The following is a 16,781-nucleotide window of genomic DNA, read 5'->3' on the forward strand; positions in this document are numbered from 1 at the left end:
TGCGATGGACAGAGCATCAAGGATCTCTCCTTTAGAAGCGAATATAAACCCAATTAACTGCTAATAGATTAGAGTTAACTTGTCAGCTAATTATCAGTAACTCACTGAGTTCTCCAATTTTTTTTAAGCTTTCAAGGCCCCAAAAGAGGCACTACAACCAAGTAAAAAGAAATATTGTATGAAATCCTTAAACAACTAATTCAATCTTTTAGCAAGAAGATAGGTAGGTAGATAGATAGATAGATAATGTACATAGATATGTAGATGATATATATCTAGATAGGTAGATAGATATGTAGATGATAGATATGTAGATAGATAGAGATATGTAGATAGGTATATATGTACATAGATAGGTAGGTAGATAGATATATAGATAGGTAGATATGTAGACAGGTAGGTAGATAGGTATATAGATGATATATATGTAGATAGATATGTAGATGATAGATATAGATAGAAATGTAGATAGAGATATGTAGATAGATAGATAGATAATACAGATAGATTTCTTTTTTACTCCTTTATATTAATTTCAAGAGGTTTTGGGGGGGCGGTTTTGGTAGCTTTAAAAAATAAATGAATGAATGAATGTTCTAAGAACAAATCACATCCATGTCTTCATGAGGGTACTAGTACATCACTATATAAACAACATCTATCTGATTATCTAGAGCTATTTGAAGCTTTGACTGAATTTTTATCTCTTCTTTTGGATTATTAGTACTAGAGACTAAAAAGAACAGCAAGAAATAAGATGTTTCATTCACACAGTGTTCTAACTACGATTTGCAATAATATTGGTATCATTTATACAGAAGTCTGTATTTACAGAATGAACAGTAGTGAGCAATGAAAGGATTCCTTAGATGGAAAAATTTTAATAGGATTTTTAATTTATTATATGATGTGATATTGCCAAGGTCCATCAATACATTTTTTTCTTCCATATGTACCTTGTATATATGTATCGAGTCTTTGGCATGGTTGTGGTTTTCGAAACCTTTCCTGTATTACTGTGTACTACATTTATATCTTTTCCATGTATATCTTCCTTCTTTTCCATGGATATCTTCCTTCTTTCGCTAATCAAAATTTTGAAGCATGAGGTAAATTTATTTGTTCACTTATATGGCACAAGTAATTATTAAGCACCTATTATGTGCCAGACAGTCCACAAGGCAGTGAAGTTTCTCAAGGAGCTCCTATCACGTTTCCTTTCGGCTTGTATTTTTCTCTTAAGAATAACTGTACAGAGCAAACCAAAGCATTTAAACTTGGTTTGGAAACAAAATCTAGAGCTGCTAATTTTAGCTGTTAACACCTTAGGGCTGGTACTTTGTGTCTTTAATTGGTTTGTGCAGGAAGCACATTCTTGTCAGTGCTAATGTCTCAGCTGCAGTTGATTTTCTGGTGCAAGGTAGTTTCCTTTATGTATAGGCCCTGTGGATTGAAAAATTCCTATCAGTGGAAATGTAGCCATTTCATTTTGCTGCAGAACAGAAGTGAGCTGTCATTTTTACCCCTTAGGTTTTGCTCAGGTTTTAAAAGTGAGATGCAATGTTAACTCTTAATACACAATTTTCCTTTCACCATTCCATTTTTTTAAATGTATTTTTCTCTTTTTTTTTCAAAAGTAATATATTAAATAAATGAGAAAGTACAATAAAAAGCAAAAAGAAGAAAAAGCCATGGTTAATTTTCCCTAGAGATAACATTCTGTTTATTCATCCAGATTTTTTTGTCCATGTTCACAGCGCACACATTTATCTTAATGAAAATGAGATCATATATTTACATGGTTATGTAGATTCCTTTTCCCATAACATTAAATTACACTCTAAACGTTATGTCCCTCAGTGTAACCTGTGATATCATTTTGATGACGTCCAGGTCGTATGCAGCCTTTCTCCATTATCTTACATATGGTTGCAGGGAATGTCCTTCCGGCTGCATTAATGCTCATCCTCTTCCTTATTTGGGTCTTCTTGGAAAAGTTGAAAGCGGCAAGTGGAACTTCAGCCAGATCTTGAGGCTTGGAGCATAGACAGAATTTGTGTATGTAGAACAAGGAGGACATTTCAGGGTGCAGCAAATAGCCTGAGATTAGAAGCCAGGGTGGGGATGGTCCGCACGTCCACAGTTAGTAAGGAGAATGGAGATGATTTGTACGAGAAGAGCCTGGGCAATACTGTCACTTAGGCGCTTGGGGCCAATATTTTACACATCCTTGAATATAAGTGTGCTGATTTGCATTCAGCCAAATAAGTGGTAGGAGTGGTAGGTGTTTTCCAGCAAGGAATACAATGGTGAAAGTGGTCTTTTAGGAAAGCCAACAAGACATGAGTATGCAAGTAATTCTGATTTTTCTTTCTCCCTTATAAGCGCTCCTCCATCAGAGCAGCCCTCGATTTGTGCCACAGGGACTACAGATCTAAAATACCATGACCCGAATAAAATAATAAGTAACTTACTTGCCAATTGTCTAGTAAAAATAATTTTGAAATGTTCTTTTGAGTGTGTGATAATGAAAGCATTGCAGAATTAAAATTTGGGAGCCAGTCCTGGGATGTTCTGCTCTGTACTATGTGTTCTACAGTCAGCAGACCATCCACAAATTAATTAACCACAGTGAAATCTGTAGCTGTCTTCTCTTTGTCAAGTCCCGGGGCCATACAGTGGGAACACTCAATGTATAGATGTGTGTGTATGTCTGAATTGCCTTTAGTCACATTTTGTATGATCCTTTCTTTCATTGGTCTGAGAAACCGTGAGTCTTTCATGTATATCTTCCTTAAAACAGCAGTGAGTATAGCTCATTAATTCACATATACTAATTGAGCACCAGATATACGCTAGGCCACAAGGTACAGTGATGAAGCAGATAGGATATGCTAGGCAACAAGGTACTGGATAAAACAGTTTTAAATTATCAGTGGAAATGTTTACAGCTTATTTAAATGAACTCCTTTGAAAAATTTGCCTGGATTTAACCCGAGAGGTAATTGTTTTCGCTGAGATTATTTTATGGATACTGAAATTCTGCCGTCTTTTTCTTGTTTAGGTAGGACTTTCAAAATTTACCCACTTTTTCCACAGAAAGAAACCCATAAACTTATTACAAATTTTTAAATTATTTCCTGCTTTGGTATATGTGTCGTTTTAAATTTCTTTCCACATATATGTCTACTTGAGTACTCGTTAGCTTTAATAACCCCGAACAAAAATTGACATTTGGTCAGTCGGTCACCTTCTTATTTGTTAATGAAGAAGAAAATATCCATAGAGACCAGTCTTGACCCATCCATCTGTTCGCAGGATGGCTTCACACCGTTGGCAGTAGCTTTGCAACAAGGTCACGATCAAGTAGTGTCACTCCTGCTAGAAAACGACACGAAAGGAAAAGTGCGTCTTCCAGCTCTTCACATCGCTGCCAGGAAAGATGACACGAAAGCTGCCGCCCTGCTGCTGCAGAACGACAACAATGCAGATGTAGAGTCGAAGGTGAGGACCTGGGAAACGAGCCCCTCGTGCAGCATCCTGTGTTAGGCACCCAAATGTGAAGAATGCCTGGGCTCCCTTTGGAGCTTATGCCAAACACTTAACTGCACTGAAAGGAGTAAAATCAAGCGCCCAAGTCATCCAGCCGAAGGCACATCCCCCGCCCTTGGCATCTAAAGCTGGGAGGGAACTGTGGGTGCTGCCCTATGTGTGCTAACATGGAGGCCACCTCAAAAGAAATCAATCGATACGTACCCAACAGTGTCCTTCCTTTGAACATATATTTTTACTGTAGTTAACACGTCAGCTCAAACATCAAGGTGAAAAATTACAAAATGCTAGCCACGGTGTGCACAAAGTCAACCTTTGGTTGCTATCTCAGACGGTAGGCAATGCACTGAGTATTGATCAGCTGTGGAAACCATGCAGCAGCCAGGGTCCCAGCCAACAACTCCCATTGTCTGGACACTTGCAAGTCTCGGTGGAGGAAATGTGGCATTTGGAATAGGCCGTCACATAGGCCTTCATTCAGTCTAGCTTTCTTTCTGTGCCTATCGTGCTTCCATCAGAGCTTTCACCCTCGTCACTTAGCTGTCATGAGCTTTCTGCCACCCATTATCACCGACAGCAAACTAACCGTTCATTTTTTCCTCCTCCTTGCTTCCAAATGTGTTAACCTAGATGGTGGTGAATAGAACAACAGAGGTATATATATATATATATATACGTGTACATATGATATATATCTGCATCATCATTTTCCCATTTCCTAGAGCTGCTACCTCATTTCTTTCCCTTCTTCTTTGCATTGCCTTCTGTAGGCTAGATACCTGCTTTATACCCCCGCCCTCAAAGTAGCATGTGCCAGGGAAGATAGTAGTCTGATTACCAGGGCTTTCTGCAGCTGAACCTGGTGTTTGAAAGGAAGTATGAGGAAGCCTTGAAACTTAAGGGTATTTCAATAGCGTTCTGTGACACGAAGCGTTTTGACACTTGAGAAACTTATCAGCTGTACCTAAAGCTGCAGACAACCCTGTCATTCTACTCATCTAGGATTGGTTCTCTAGAGTTCTGCATGACACTTACCCTCAGTGGTGTCAGCAAGATGAAAGTTACCTCAGAAGGGCACACATATGACCCACCATTGACAAGAGTCAGTCAGATCGCTAGCATGGCTGAGAAGCTTGCTAACAATTTAGAAATGCATCTAGTTCCTATAAGGTTTAAATCTTTGGGGACTAAGTGAATCGCTGCATGTTTTAGCACTTTTTTTAAGGAAGTAAAATGACCTTGGTATGAATGATCCAGAAAAACGTGTTCTCGAGTAGGCATTTGCTACTGAAGAGACCAGCTTGTCGATTTCTTCATGAAATGCGTTCACCACGATTCAAGACCAATGTGTAATAGTCCCTCTTCCCCCCAAATTGCTTTCATCATTAAGATTGGCTTTTACCGTTCGTTCATTTGACTCTACATTGAATATATAAAGCAAGTTAAATTTTGACAGAGTTTCAATGGACGATCCTATGAATGATAAAACAGTGGTACTAATCGAACTTTCTTTGAGCTGTCCAGATATTTCTTGTCATCCCTATTTTAACTTTTGGAAACATTGGCTTCTGTGTAGTTCTGTTCCTGGATTACTAAAATGGCTCAGTCTCCACCCTTGGTTCCTCCCTGGCTATTCCTCTGCCCGTGAGTTTGGCATCTCTTTGAAATCCTATGAGCAATTGGCACTAACGGAAAGAAACCTAGTACAGAATGGAATGTGGACCTCAGCGTATTTTGCTTCCCCGTTTTTATCTGGGCAGGGTTATGGTATTAACATGTCAGGCAAGGGGCCGGCAGGAATCAGCTGAACGTCTGCTCTGTTTTCTTTCCAGAGTGGCTTCACTCCACTCCACATAGCTGCTCACTATGGAAATATCAACGTCGCCACATTGCTGTTAAACCGAGCGGCAGCCGTGGACTTCACCGCGCGGGTAAGAGTGCTGCGGTCTGATGTGCGCTTCAAGCATTTGAAACGATTCTTAACCCTCCTGCCCCAACATGAGGAGGAGGTCAAGACAGTTGACCTCCAAGGGCCCTCCCAGTCAGTGGAAGGTGTGATGTCTCCTTATCCTAGTGCGTTTTCTTGCTTGCATACGGGTGTGCCTATTTCCTAGGAGGAAAAGAAAACTAAGATCGGGGTCGGGAGTAGGGGTGGGTGATAAATATCTAAGTGAATATATAGAAAATGTGATTTAAATAATGATGACTGAACACTACACACTGTCCCCCAAGTTGAAATTTCTGAGACTGTAGAAAGGGGTCGGATGGCACTAACAGTGCTCTAGAAATCAGGGTCTCGATCTTCCAGGTGGGAATGAGTTTGGAATGTCTGGATAAGGCCCAGACTTTAGAACCCAAATAATAGAGGCCACCTTTCGCTCTTATCTTCTGTCCCCTATAAACTTTCAGAATGAGTAACACGATTCTGTAACCTGAGTAAGCTCATAATCATAGGGAAAGGAATTACTGGGTCGTGTGTACTCCTGGACAGCCGCTCAGACATCCCGAGTAATATGGCCCTGAATGTAAAAGCTGGTCTAGCTCTAGGCCTGATCGTCAGCAACAGCATCATCAGAAGTAGAAACAAGGTGGGAAGCAGAACACAGAAGTGGCTGGATGTGGGGACTCAGGATTCAGACTCCCTGGGTTCCAGTTTTGGATTTAACTTTTCTTTCTGTGTCCATCAGTTTCCTCACTGGTAAGATGAAGTTAATATGGATTATGAAATTAAATAATAAATGGTGATAAAAAAAATAATAACAGCACTCCTGCACTGGGTCACTGAGAAATAGGAGTGAGCGTACCCAGAGCACCTAGCGCGGCGCCTGACACACCAGCACCAGCAGCACTGTGATTTTGCACGTAGCGTTTGAAGCATTATTTTTGCTAAAAACCTCACTTGTTAGGGGAGAAGTGGCAATAGACCCGATAGAGAGAACAATCGTAACGCTAGTACCAGCAGCAGTTGTAGCAGTAGTAAAAGTAATACCATCTTTGAAGCAGATGCCAAGCTGAGCGTTTTTACCTCGTTTATTCTTATATCAAGAAAAGCGTTACTTATCCTTGTGTTACAGAAGGGGAAACCAAGGCCTAGAGATAAGAAATAGCTGGTCCAGATCACAGAGCTAGCAAATGAGAAATGGCAGAATTTCAGCCCCAAAGCTCTTCACCCCTCCAGTCTTCCGCCTCCCTCCGCTGATGTTAAGGGTTCATTTTTCTTTTCCTTCTTATAATTCATTAGTTCTATAAAAATTAATACGAACTCAGAATGGGCTAATATAAAAGCTGTTTCCAGGGACAGAGCGATGTCTGGCCGCGGCCCTGGGAGCTCCGCCTCTGCCATCGGGACCCGGCGTGCTGCCCAGACCGGCGCTCAGGGGGCCCGGGCCGGCTAGAGGCATGGGGGGCCCCGGGGCCCTGCGACGCACTACCAGAGGCCTGGCGGGTCATCAGGGAGCCGGATGCCCATGGCTGGCTTGCAGGTGGGAACCCCTGCAGGCTCCCCATTTGGCACAGCTGCTCCACTTCGACCTGGCATGCCACCCACCATGATGGACCCATTCCGAAAACGCCTGCTTGTGCCCCAGGCCCAGCCCCCGATGCCTGCCCAGCGCCGGGGGTTAAAGAGGAGGAAGGTGGCAGATAAAGTTCTACCTCAGCGAATTCGGGAGCTTGTCCCAGAGCCTCAGGCGTACATGGATCTCTTGGCTTTTGAGCGGAAGCTGGACCAGCCCGTTGCTCGAAAGCGGATGGAGATCCAGGAGGCCATCAGAGAGCCCCTGACGCAAAAACGAAAGCTGCGGATCGATATTTCTAGTACATTCAGTCCCAGCAAGGCAGAGGGTGATGGTGCAGGAACCGCAGGGACCCCCGGGGGGGAACCCCGCAGGGGACCAGGTGGCTTCCTGGGAACTCCGAGTAGAGGGAAAACTGCTGGGTGATCCTAGGAAACAGAAGAGGAAGTTTTCTTCAGTCTTTAAGAGCCTCGTCATTGAGCTGGACAAAGGGACTGTACGGGCCTGAACCACCTGCTGGAGTGGCACCGGATGCCCACCACCCAGGAGACGGTGAAACGGCCCGAGACCTCAACGTCAGGTGCACCCACCTGCTCAAGTCGGACCCCCGACTGGCGAGGCTGCTGGGGGTGCACACACACACGAGGGCTGCCACCATGCAGGCCCTGTGGCCCTACGTCAAACACAACCAGCTGCAGGACGGCCACGAGCGGGAGTACGTCAACTGCAACCGGTACTTCTGCCGGATCTTCAGCTGTGGCCGACTCCGTTTCTCTGAGATTCCCATGAAGCTGGCCGGGTTGTTGCAGCATCCAGACCCCATTGTCATCAACCATGTCATTAGCGTGGACCCTAACGACCAGAAGAAGACAGGCTGTTATGACATTGATGTGGAGGTGGATGACCCACTCAAGGCCCAGATGAGCAATTTTCCGGCCTCTACCACCAATCAGCAGATCGCCGCCCTTGATATCAAGCTCCATGAGACCACCGAGTCCGTCAACCAGCTGAAGACCCAGAGGGATCTCATGCTCAATTTTAGCACTGACCCCCAGGACTTCATCCCGGCATGGCTCCGTTCCCAAGATCATCACTGATGTGACTGGGAATCCTGAGGAGGAGAGACGAGCTGCTTTCTACCACCAGCCCTGGGCCCAGGAAGCAGTGGGGAGGTGCGTCTTTCCCAAGGTGCAACAGCAAAGGCAGGAACTGGAACAGGTGCCGGGAATCCGCCTGACCGCAGGCTCGGGGATCCCTTCCTTTCTTCCCAGCCCTGGAGCACCCTCCTCCTCAGCCTGGAAGGGGACCACCCTCTGGGGCACAGACATGTAGGACAAGGAGGGGGTGAGGGGTGTCTCCTGTCACCTTCTGCTCCCCAGCTTTAGTTTCATAAGTGTAGTGAGAGGATTCCGTGTTGCTTAGTCCCCAAAGCCTTACTACTCACACGTTGGCTTTAATTGGATTCACAGCAGAGGCCTCCTTTGCCCCCTGCAGGCAGGCCCAAGTAGGACCTGGAGGCTGTGCTTTGACATCACAAAGGCCCCTGGCTTTGCTTGTTTACAGACCCCCTTGGAGTGAGAGTCAGCGCTGGCTCTGGGCAGCTGGGCGAGGAAAAGGGGCACAGCTCACACTCTTCCTATAGCCTTTCCAAACCAAAGTTCTTTGCTATTCCTACCAGCCCAGCCTTGCTGCTGGTTTTTTTTTCCTCTCCTTTGGGTATTTGCACTATTCGTGGAGCAGGTTTTTCTATGCAGGAGCCACGTTTTTTGTACAGGAGTAAGCTGGGGTTTTTCAGGGAGCCCTACTTGGTATCTCCTTCCTTATTTTCTTTTCTCAGTCTATGCAAGTGGCTCTGGCCGCCATCATCTCCTGAGAGGCCAGAGGGCTGCCACCCCCAGCTTTTGGGCCCAGGGGTAACGCCTCCTAGAGGGAGGGCACGCTAGTTCTCTGGCGGGGCCTGAGGCATGGGTGAGTGTGCTGGGGGAGGGCAGGGAGAGGGCAGGGAAGCGGTGGGGCGGACTGTTGTTCCCCTTTGGAGCTTGGGAAGGAGAGTGGGCCTAGGGCTTGGCAAGTGCCACTTCTGGCAGGTTTGGAGATTTCCAAATAAATCTTTGTTTATTGGTGGCAAAAAAAAAAAAAACAAAAACCTATTTCCTATCCTATTGTCATCAGCCTGCTAAAATCCCTTATCAGTTGAAATGAGGCAGCTCATGTCACTCTAGAGCCATGTTCTTATTGCACGAACAGCATCCTTGGGTTTCAGCAACATGGCAGACCCGAGGCCTAGTGTGACATTTTGAAGGACAAAGTTAAGTACTTCTTTAAGTCATGTATATACAGGGCACGCCGATGTGAAAACTGAAGCTCGTGTCTGTAAGATGCATCCTTCTGGTTTTATATCTCTAACTCACAGAAAACCTCATTAAGTCACATCTTCTAATTAGGACATTTGGAAAATTCATGTCAGGGTAGTGTTGGAAGTTTTGTCTTTGTGCCATTGTTCAGAAATTTCCTGATGCTGCTGAAAATAAGGAGATTGGGGTCATGTTTAAGCAATTTAAGAGGACAAATTGCAGTATTTTCAGACCCCTTCAAACAATTCCAAAGCATCAATTTACATTAAAACAATGACTATGGTAATTACAAATGATGCTAATTTATTGATTAAAGATGAGTGGACACTATGGAAGCTAAAAAACACACACACACACACACACACACAAAAAGGGTTCTGAAGAACCTGGGGCAGGACAGGAATAAAGACACAGACATAGAGAATGGACTTGAGGACACGGGGAGGGGGAAGGGTAAGCTGGGACGAAGTGAGCGAGTGGCATGGACATATATACACTACCGAATGTAAAATCAATAGCTACTGGGAAGCAGCCGCATAGCACAGGGAGATCAGCTCCATGCTTTGTGACCACCTAGAGGGGTGGGATAGGGAGGGTGGGAGGGAGACGCAAGAGGGAGGAGATATGGGGATATATGTATACGTATAGCTGATTCACTTTGTTATACAGCAGAAACTAACACACCGTTGTAAAGCAATTATACTCCAATAAAGATGTTTAAAAAAAAAAAGTGGAGACCTCAGACCCACGTTGTTACCTTGTTAACCTTGTCTGAATTACCATATGTGATTTAAAAGTCACATTGTGCTTTTGTTTAAAATATGTTAAAATTCAGACTTTTTTGCTGATTTGGAGAAGCATTTTCTCCAGACATTCCTAATTAACGAGGCCTCATGGCGTTCTGAACTGAAGGCTGGGGTGGAATTTAATCCTATTTACTAGGAGGCCTGTACTGTTGCTTACACCCTACAACACATGCTTCCCTCCATACATGATGGATGGCTTGCAGTAGGATGTCTGAGCAGAACTGGTCTTCACGAAAAGCTTAATTGGAGGCAACTGCTAGTTGCCTCCAGAAACCCACCGTAGGTTCCAAATCTCCAGTAATTTTGTTATGTAACAATCCAGCATTTAGCCTTTTGTATTACAGAGACCTCTCCCTTCCCAACTCGAGTGGGGTCCTTCTAGGTCAGAGTTCTCTCAGGGATGTAGCAGGTGAAAAAAGTAAGATGCCCTAGAACACAGATGGGATCAGATTTTGCCTGGTCAAAACAATAAAGGAAGGATCATTAAGCCTCAGTTGCAAAGAACTAGGTGCAAATAACCATAAATCGTATGCTTCAGGAACTGGGTTGAGATAGAGGTGTAGATTAGAAAGTTAGAGGTCAAGTTACAAAATGACAGCAGCAACCTTTGTCTTAGGGGGGCTGTGATTTCTGCTTCCTGGCTGGGACAGAGCATTAAAGAAAGGCGGATACGGTCTTGTAGTTCTTTGTGGGCTGAGGGCGGGACCTCAAGAATAGCTACCTGCTGGTGAAGAGAGCTGGGGATAGGAGTAGGGATAACCCTTCAGGAATCATTTCCTGCGTGTAGTCCATGTGCAGATACGAGGCAGGTGCGAGGCAGAGCCAAACGCGGTGTGACTAAAGAGAGAACACAATAGAATGGATTGCTTTCTATGCTTCTTTGTAGTGCTAGCTAATTCAGGCAGCAAGAGAGCAGATCCTCGCCAGTGGTGAATGTCTACCCCCGAGCAGCAGTGATGGTAACTGATTTATAGGATACTTACTTGTTCTATTAACACCTTTCCTTAGATTTTTATTATAATGTGAATTTTGATTTTTGTGTTGTAATTTTGCCGTGTTTATGTATTGCATAAGATCTCCTGTCTGACATCTTAAATATTTCCTTTTGGATTATCCAGACCTGTTCAGCCTCAAGGGTCCACAGCAGGGAGTTAATAGAATAGCTCCTGAAGACTGCAGTGCAGGGTCAGCAGGCTGCATTCTCTGAATTGTGTCTGCTGAGATGGCCTTGACACCGTCTGAATTTATGCGTGACCCTTGCTCTCTTAGCAAGTCATCCTAGCTCTCTTGGGGAAGAGAATGTAAGTAAGGCACACCAGAGCTGCTCCTGATTCGCTTTCCAGTAAGGAGCGTTGATGCCCTGGAGTAGGTAAAGGCCAAATGATATTATTGGATGCCTGCAAAATTCCCTTCATTGAAGAAGATAGATGAATGCTTTGCTAGCTAAGACATTTTTTCATCAAATACAATGGACCACCTAACTTAATCTGCACTCTCGTCATTAACCTTTCTCTTGCAAATTATTATTTAACTTCCCATCTGGGGAAGATAATTGAATAAAATATCCTTCTATTGGTCTTGGTATGTAGTACTTTTTTGTTCTGATCTCTGAAAGGATTACGGATTTATGTGTTTGAGTGCTATACCTCATTTGTTTCCAAAAGGATTTCAGGAGGTTTACAGATTAAAATATACAAAGTAAGACATGTAAGGATGAAACAGAAAAAGTAAATGTTACCAAGCAACTGGAAAGAGCTAGTGAATACAAAGCCCTTAAATTTAGGCTTTAAGGGCGTTTATACATGTAGTAGAAAAGGAAGCGCGGGTTATATAGTTTTCACTTTCTGACAAAGGAAGTCTTAGTTATCTATGGAGACAGGTTTTTTTGTGTGTGAAATAATTCATATGTGATTTTTATATCATGTGAATCATTCTATTAAGAGCAGTGAGTTTCCACAGACACAGAGGACAGACTTGTGACTGCCAGGTGGGAGTGGGGGAGGGAGAGGGATGAACTGGGAGTTTGGGGTTAGCAGATGCAAACTATTAAATTTAAAATGGAAAAACAACAAGGTCCTACCGTATAGCACAGGGAACTATATCCAATCTGCTGGGATAAACCATAATGGAAAAGAATATAGAAAAAGAATGTATATACGTGTATAACTGAGTCACTTTGCTATACAGCAGAAATTAGCATAACGTTGTAAATTAACTATACTTTAATGAAAAAAAAAGAAAAAAAAAGTTTCATAGTTGACAGTATCTTTAATAGCTACATTTCAAAAGGTTCCATTCCTACTACCCCATACTGCCTAAATCTCCATCTGTGAAGGCGCCTTGCCCAGGGAAGCTGAGACACTATGGCCCAGGTACTTAGCTGTGTGGTGTTCTAATTGCGTGTGATAGAACTTGGCACTTGTGCCACAGGTCTGTGACTAGAGAACATGTCCAACTGGACTGCCTTTCTCAAATAGCAGTTGTTTTGAACAAAGCTTTAGCAGGGCCTTGGCCACATGTGGAACTCAATTATGTCATAAGAAAGGCTGCTTTATCTAAAATTCTTAGATAAAGGCTACTTTATCTAAAGTTCTTTTTGTTAAAGTGAGAGCAGTGTTTTTAGACAGTTGAACTCCTAAACCTGTTGATGGAAACATACAAGTGTCAGATTTTACGTTCTGCCCAAATAAGAGGTTGACACGGGGTCGGCCCATGCATAAGCAAAACGACGTCCGTGGATAAACATTATCTGGAGACTTCCTTTCTCAGTTAATTTCATTCTAGCAAATATTAAAGAACTTCTCCTATAAGCTAGACCTGGAAGTCCAGACTCAAGTAAGCCACTGACCTGACGCTGCTAATTTGTTGAGGCCCCCATGTGCTCAACCATACCAAAGAGTCTCTCTCTCTCTTAATTCCCCAAAGCACAACTAAGTCTTGGCTCTAGTGCCCAAAAAGACTTCTCTAAAAACTCTGGGATTGATGAAGGGAGTTCAGAACAGAAAGGCAGAGCTTATTACTCAGGCATATAAAGGAATGAAATAGTGCCATTTGCAGAGACATGGATGGACCTAGAGATTGTCAGACAGAGTGAAGTAAGTCAGAAAGAGAAAAGCAGATATCATATAATAATCACGTATATGTGGACTCTAGAAAAATGGTACAGATGAACTTATTTGCAAAGCAGAAATAGAGTCACAGACGTAGAGCACAAACTTATGGTTACGGGGGGGAGGGATGAAATGGGTGATTAGGATTGACATATATACACTATTATATATAAAATAGATAACTAACGAGAATCTACTGTATAGCACAGGGAACTCTACTCAGTGCTCTCTGGTGACCTAGGTGGAAAGGGAATTTTAAAAAGAGTGGATATATGTATACGTGTAACTGATTCACTTTGCTGTAGGCAGAAACTAACACAACATTGTAAAGAAACTATATGCCAGTAAAAATTAATTTTTAAAAATGAGATTTAAAAAAAAAGAGCTGAGGGACCTCTTCTGGATAACACTGTCCCCAAAGTCCGTGGGCTATGACCCCTTCCTCAGGAAAGGGCTCCCTTGTGAGCCCCCTGAAGCCACTGTGTTGGAGAGTCTCTCTTACTTCCCTTAGCGAGAACCCCTTTTACCAACACTATGTCTCTTCTGGTCAGAGTCTAAGCCCCTTAACCTAGTCTCTGGTCCCAGAGGGAGGGGGAACCCCATTTCCTCTACACCTGGGCTCTCTTAATTCAGTAGCCACTAACAACTGAGTACTAACTTTAATTTAAATTAAATGTAAACTTCTGTGCCTCATTCCCCAGAACCACATTTCGGGTGCCCAGTTTCCACGTGTGGCTAGCAGCCATTGTATTAATTTAACACTGTATACGTAATGTTTCCATCATCACAGAAAGTTCTTTCGAGCAAAGCTGAGACACCATCAGTCTCAGTCTTCCTTCCCTTCGGTGTCATAATTATCTCTAAATGCAACTTTCCCCTCCAAGGAAAGTGATGCTTTAAGCAGAAGCAATTTTACTCCTAATAGACTTGCCCCTTTCGGCTCCAAAAGCAGATTGCTGCCTTTCCCATCATGTAAGCAGAGACTGCCGTGACCACCAACAGCAATAAAACTGAAATCTTCTTCCAAAGAGGACTAAAAATACTGCTGGCAACTTGAACATAGTAATTTCTCCCCAGTTCATGCCATGGAGAGTTCAGAAATATCAGAGATTGAGATAGGTCTCAAGAGAGGTCTCCAATTGCCAGAGATTATGCCACAATTACTTCTGTGAGCCTCTGTTTTTTAATCTGGGTAAAAGATGCTTGTATCCTGTTCCTCAAAGACGCTCTCTCTGACCCCCCAAAATAGGTCGCTCCCCTCCTTGCCCCAGTGTGTGTGCTCATCGTGCCCTGTTGGTCCTGTCCCGTGATTGACCTTGAAACTTAATTCTGTGGGAGTGTTTGTCTTGCACACTGTGTTTATTACCTAAGCCCCTTGCAGCCTGAGATGCCTTATTCACCCTCTATCTCCAGCTCCTCCACGGGACATCTTTCCTCACCTGGTAAATATCCTCCTTCCAAATGCTTACCACATTCCTGCCTCTGTGATAATGACTTTAACGTGAACTTCATCTTTTCAATCCTCCAGTGAAGGACTCAGCCATGGAGAACGTGTCTCTTGCCATTTAGACTTTTTTAAGAGAGGTAGGCACTTTATTTCAGAGAACCATTCCTCACGGTACTGGGGGAAGGCAGGACCTGTATTTTTGCTGCCTGGAAGCCCTTGATCTGCCTCCCTGAGTGGTACCTTTCACATACAGATGGAGCTGCATTCCATTAAGCCAGAGGGTGGTACCATGAAAGCATCCAGGACGTTGCCTGCTGCAGGATAAGTGCTCAGCGGATGCTCAGTTTCTTCCTTTCTTCTGTAGGTAAAAATGTGTAGTAATCCTGATAGAAAATAGTCGTGATTTGAGTATTTAGTAAGTTCCAGCTTCTTTGTTAAGCATTGTGCGTGCATTAGCTGAACAGTCCTATTCAGGCTGAAGTAGAGGTGTCGTGAAATACGCCTCACACACCCTGTGCTTCACCTCCCCTGCAGGACTTTGAGTTCCTCAAGGGCAGACCTACGTGTTATTACACATTTTGGGATCCCTGGAGTGTAACCCAGTACCTAGCACTGGGAAGGACTCGATATATATTTGTTGAATTCAAAATGAATCAACAGATAACTTCCAGGCCTCCTTATCCACTATTCCTGGGCACCCATTACCTATTCAAACCTGCTTTCCTCAAGCCCCAGTCCTCTCCCTGGTCTATCAGAATTTCAGGCTGAGCTTTACTTGGTGTTAGGGACCCACTTCCCAAACTGATGTGAGCTGCATTAAGGGGGATGGGAAATCCATAGGATTCTAATAGAGGGGGAGAGGCAAGTACACCAAACCCAAATATTGAATGTCAGACACTGAGAGGCAAGTTGATTTGAGCAGCCACGAGTCTTGTGATTCAGCAGTGTAGTTGACCTTGGAAGACACGCCTAGAACAAAGGGCTAGTCACCAAGGTCTGCTGCCAGGCTTTGTTCAGTTAAGGGTGTTTGAAGCAGAGCCTCAGTTTCTGAGCTATCAAAGCCCAATCAAGGCCACCACCAGCCAGTGCTAGGAAGATCATCAGCCACTCAAACGTGGAGAAGAGGTGAGCATCGCTTCAGCAGGAGGGTGACTTTTGTCATGTTTTTATAAGGGTCCAGGGCTTCCGGAGACGCTACTGTAGTTTGTGTGGCGATGCCATTGCAAATACATTAAAAAAAAATATTTTCCTTGCATTATACAAGTTATTTTTAAAATAAAATACAATAAAGCAAAAGAAAGAAAAGAAAAACCGTCCATAAGAGTCCTATTTTGTTAACGTTTAGATGTCTGTCCTTATAAAGCCCAAACACACACACACACACACACACACACACACACACACACACATACACATTCATTTTTATTGATACGTATTTTCAAATATAAAATAAGTTATGTTTATCTCCTAGTATAGGTTCAACAGCATTAAAGACATTTTTTTTACATCTTTATTGGAGTATAATTGCTTTACAATGGTTAGTTTACAATGGTGTTAGTTTCTGCTTTATAACAAAGTGAATCAGTTATACGTATACACATGTTCCCGTATCTCTTCCCTCTTGCGTCTCCCTCCCTCTCACCCTCCCTATCCCACCCCTCCAGGCGGTCACAAAGCACCGAGCTGATCTTCCTGTGCTATGCGGCTGCTTCCCACTAGCTATCTACCTTACGTTTGGTAGTGTATATATGTCCATGCCCCTCTCTCGCTTTGTCACAGCTTACCCTTCCCCCTCCTCATATCCTCAAGTCCGTTCTCTAGTAGGTCTATGTCTTTATTCCTGTAAAGACATTTTTAACGGGTTATATAAACCTCCTTTGGAATGAAAATGGAGATTTGGGAGCCTTTAGCAAAGAAATGTGAGTTATGGAAGAGTCTCAGTGTGGTTACTGCATTACCCATATTCTTGTTACCATGGTGATATTAACATCTCAGGA

The 16,781-nt window shown here is 43.5% G+C and overlaps 1 protein-coding gene and 1 pseudogene across 3 annotated transcripts in view; both read left to right on the forward strand.

Moving 5' to 3' along the window:
- ANK3 (ankyrin 3) overlaps window positions 1-16,781 on the forward strand; it is a 221,425-nt gene that overhangs the window by 10,628 nt on the left and 194,016 nt on the right. For all 3 annotated transcript variants that reach the window (XM_024765198.1, XM_024765201.1, XM_024765200.1), the window contains exons 5-6: window positions 3,319-3,504; window positions 5,385-5,483. In XM_024765198.1, the coding sequence (XP_024620966.1) occupies window positions 3,319-3,504; window positions 5,385-5,483 (285 nt within the window). The remainder of the gene's footprint in view (window positions 1-3,318; window positions 3,505-5,384; window positions 5,484-16,781) is intronic.
- Window positions 6,066-8,399, forward strand: LOC112413288 (SWI/SNF-related matrix-associated actin-dependent regulator of chromatin subfamily D member 2-like; annotated as a pseudogene).

Source organism: Neophocaena asiaeorientalis, unplaced genomic scaffold (assembly GCF_003031525.2).
Source record: "Neophocaena asiaeorientalis asiaeorientalis breed wild unplaced genomic scaffold, Neophocaena_asiaeorientalis_V1.1 scaffold183, whole genome shotgun sequence".
NCBI lineage: Eukaryota > Metazoa > Chordata > Mammalia > Artiodactyla > Phocoenidae > Neophocaena > Neophocaena asiaeorientalis.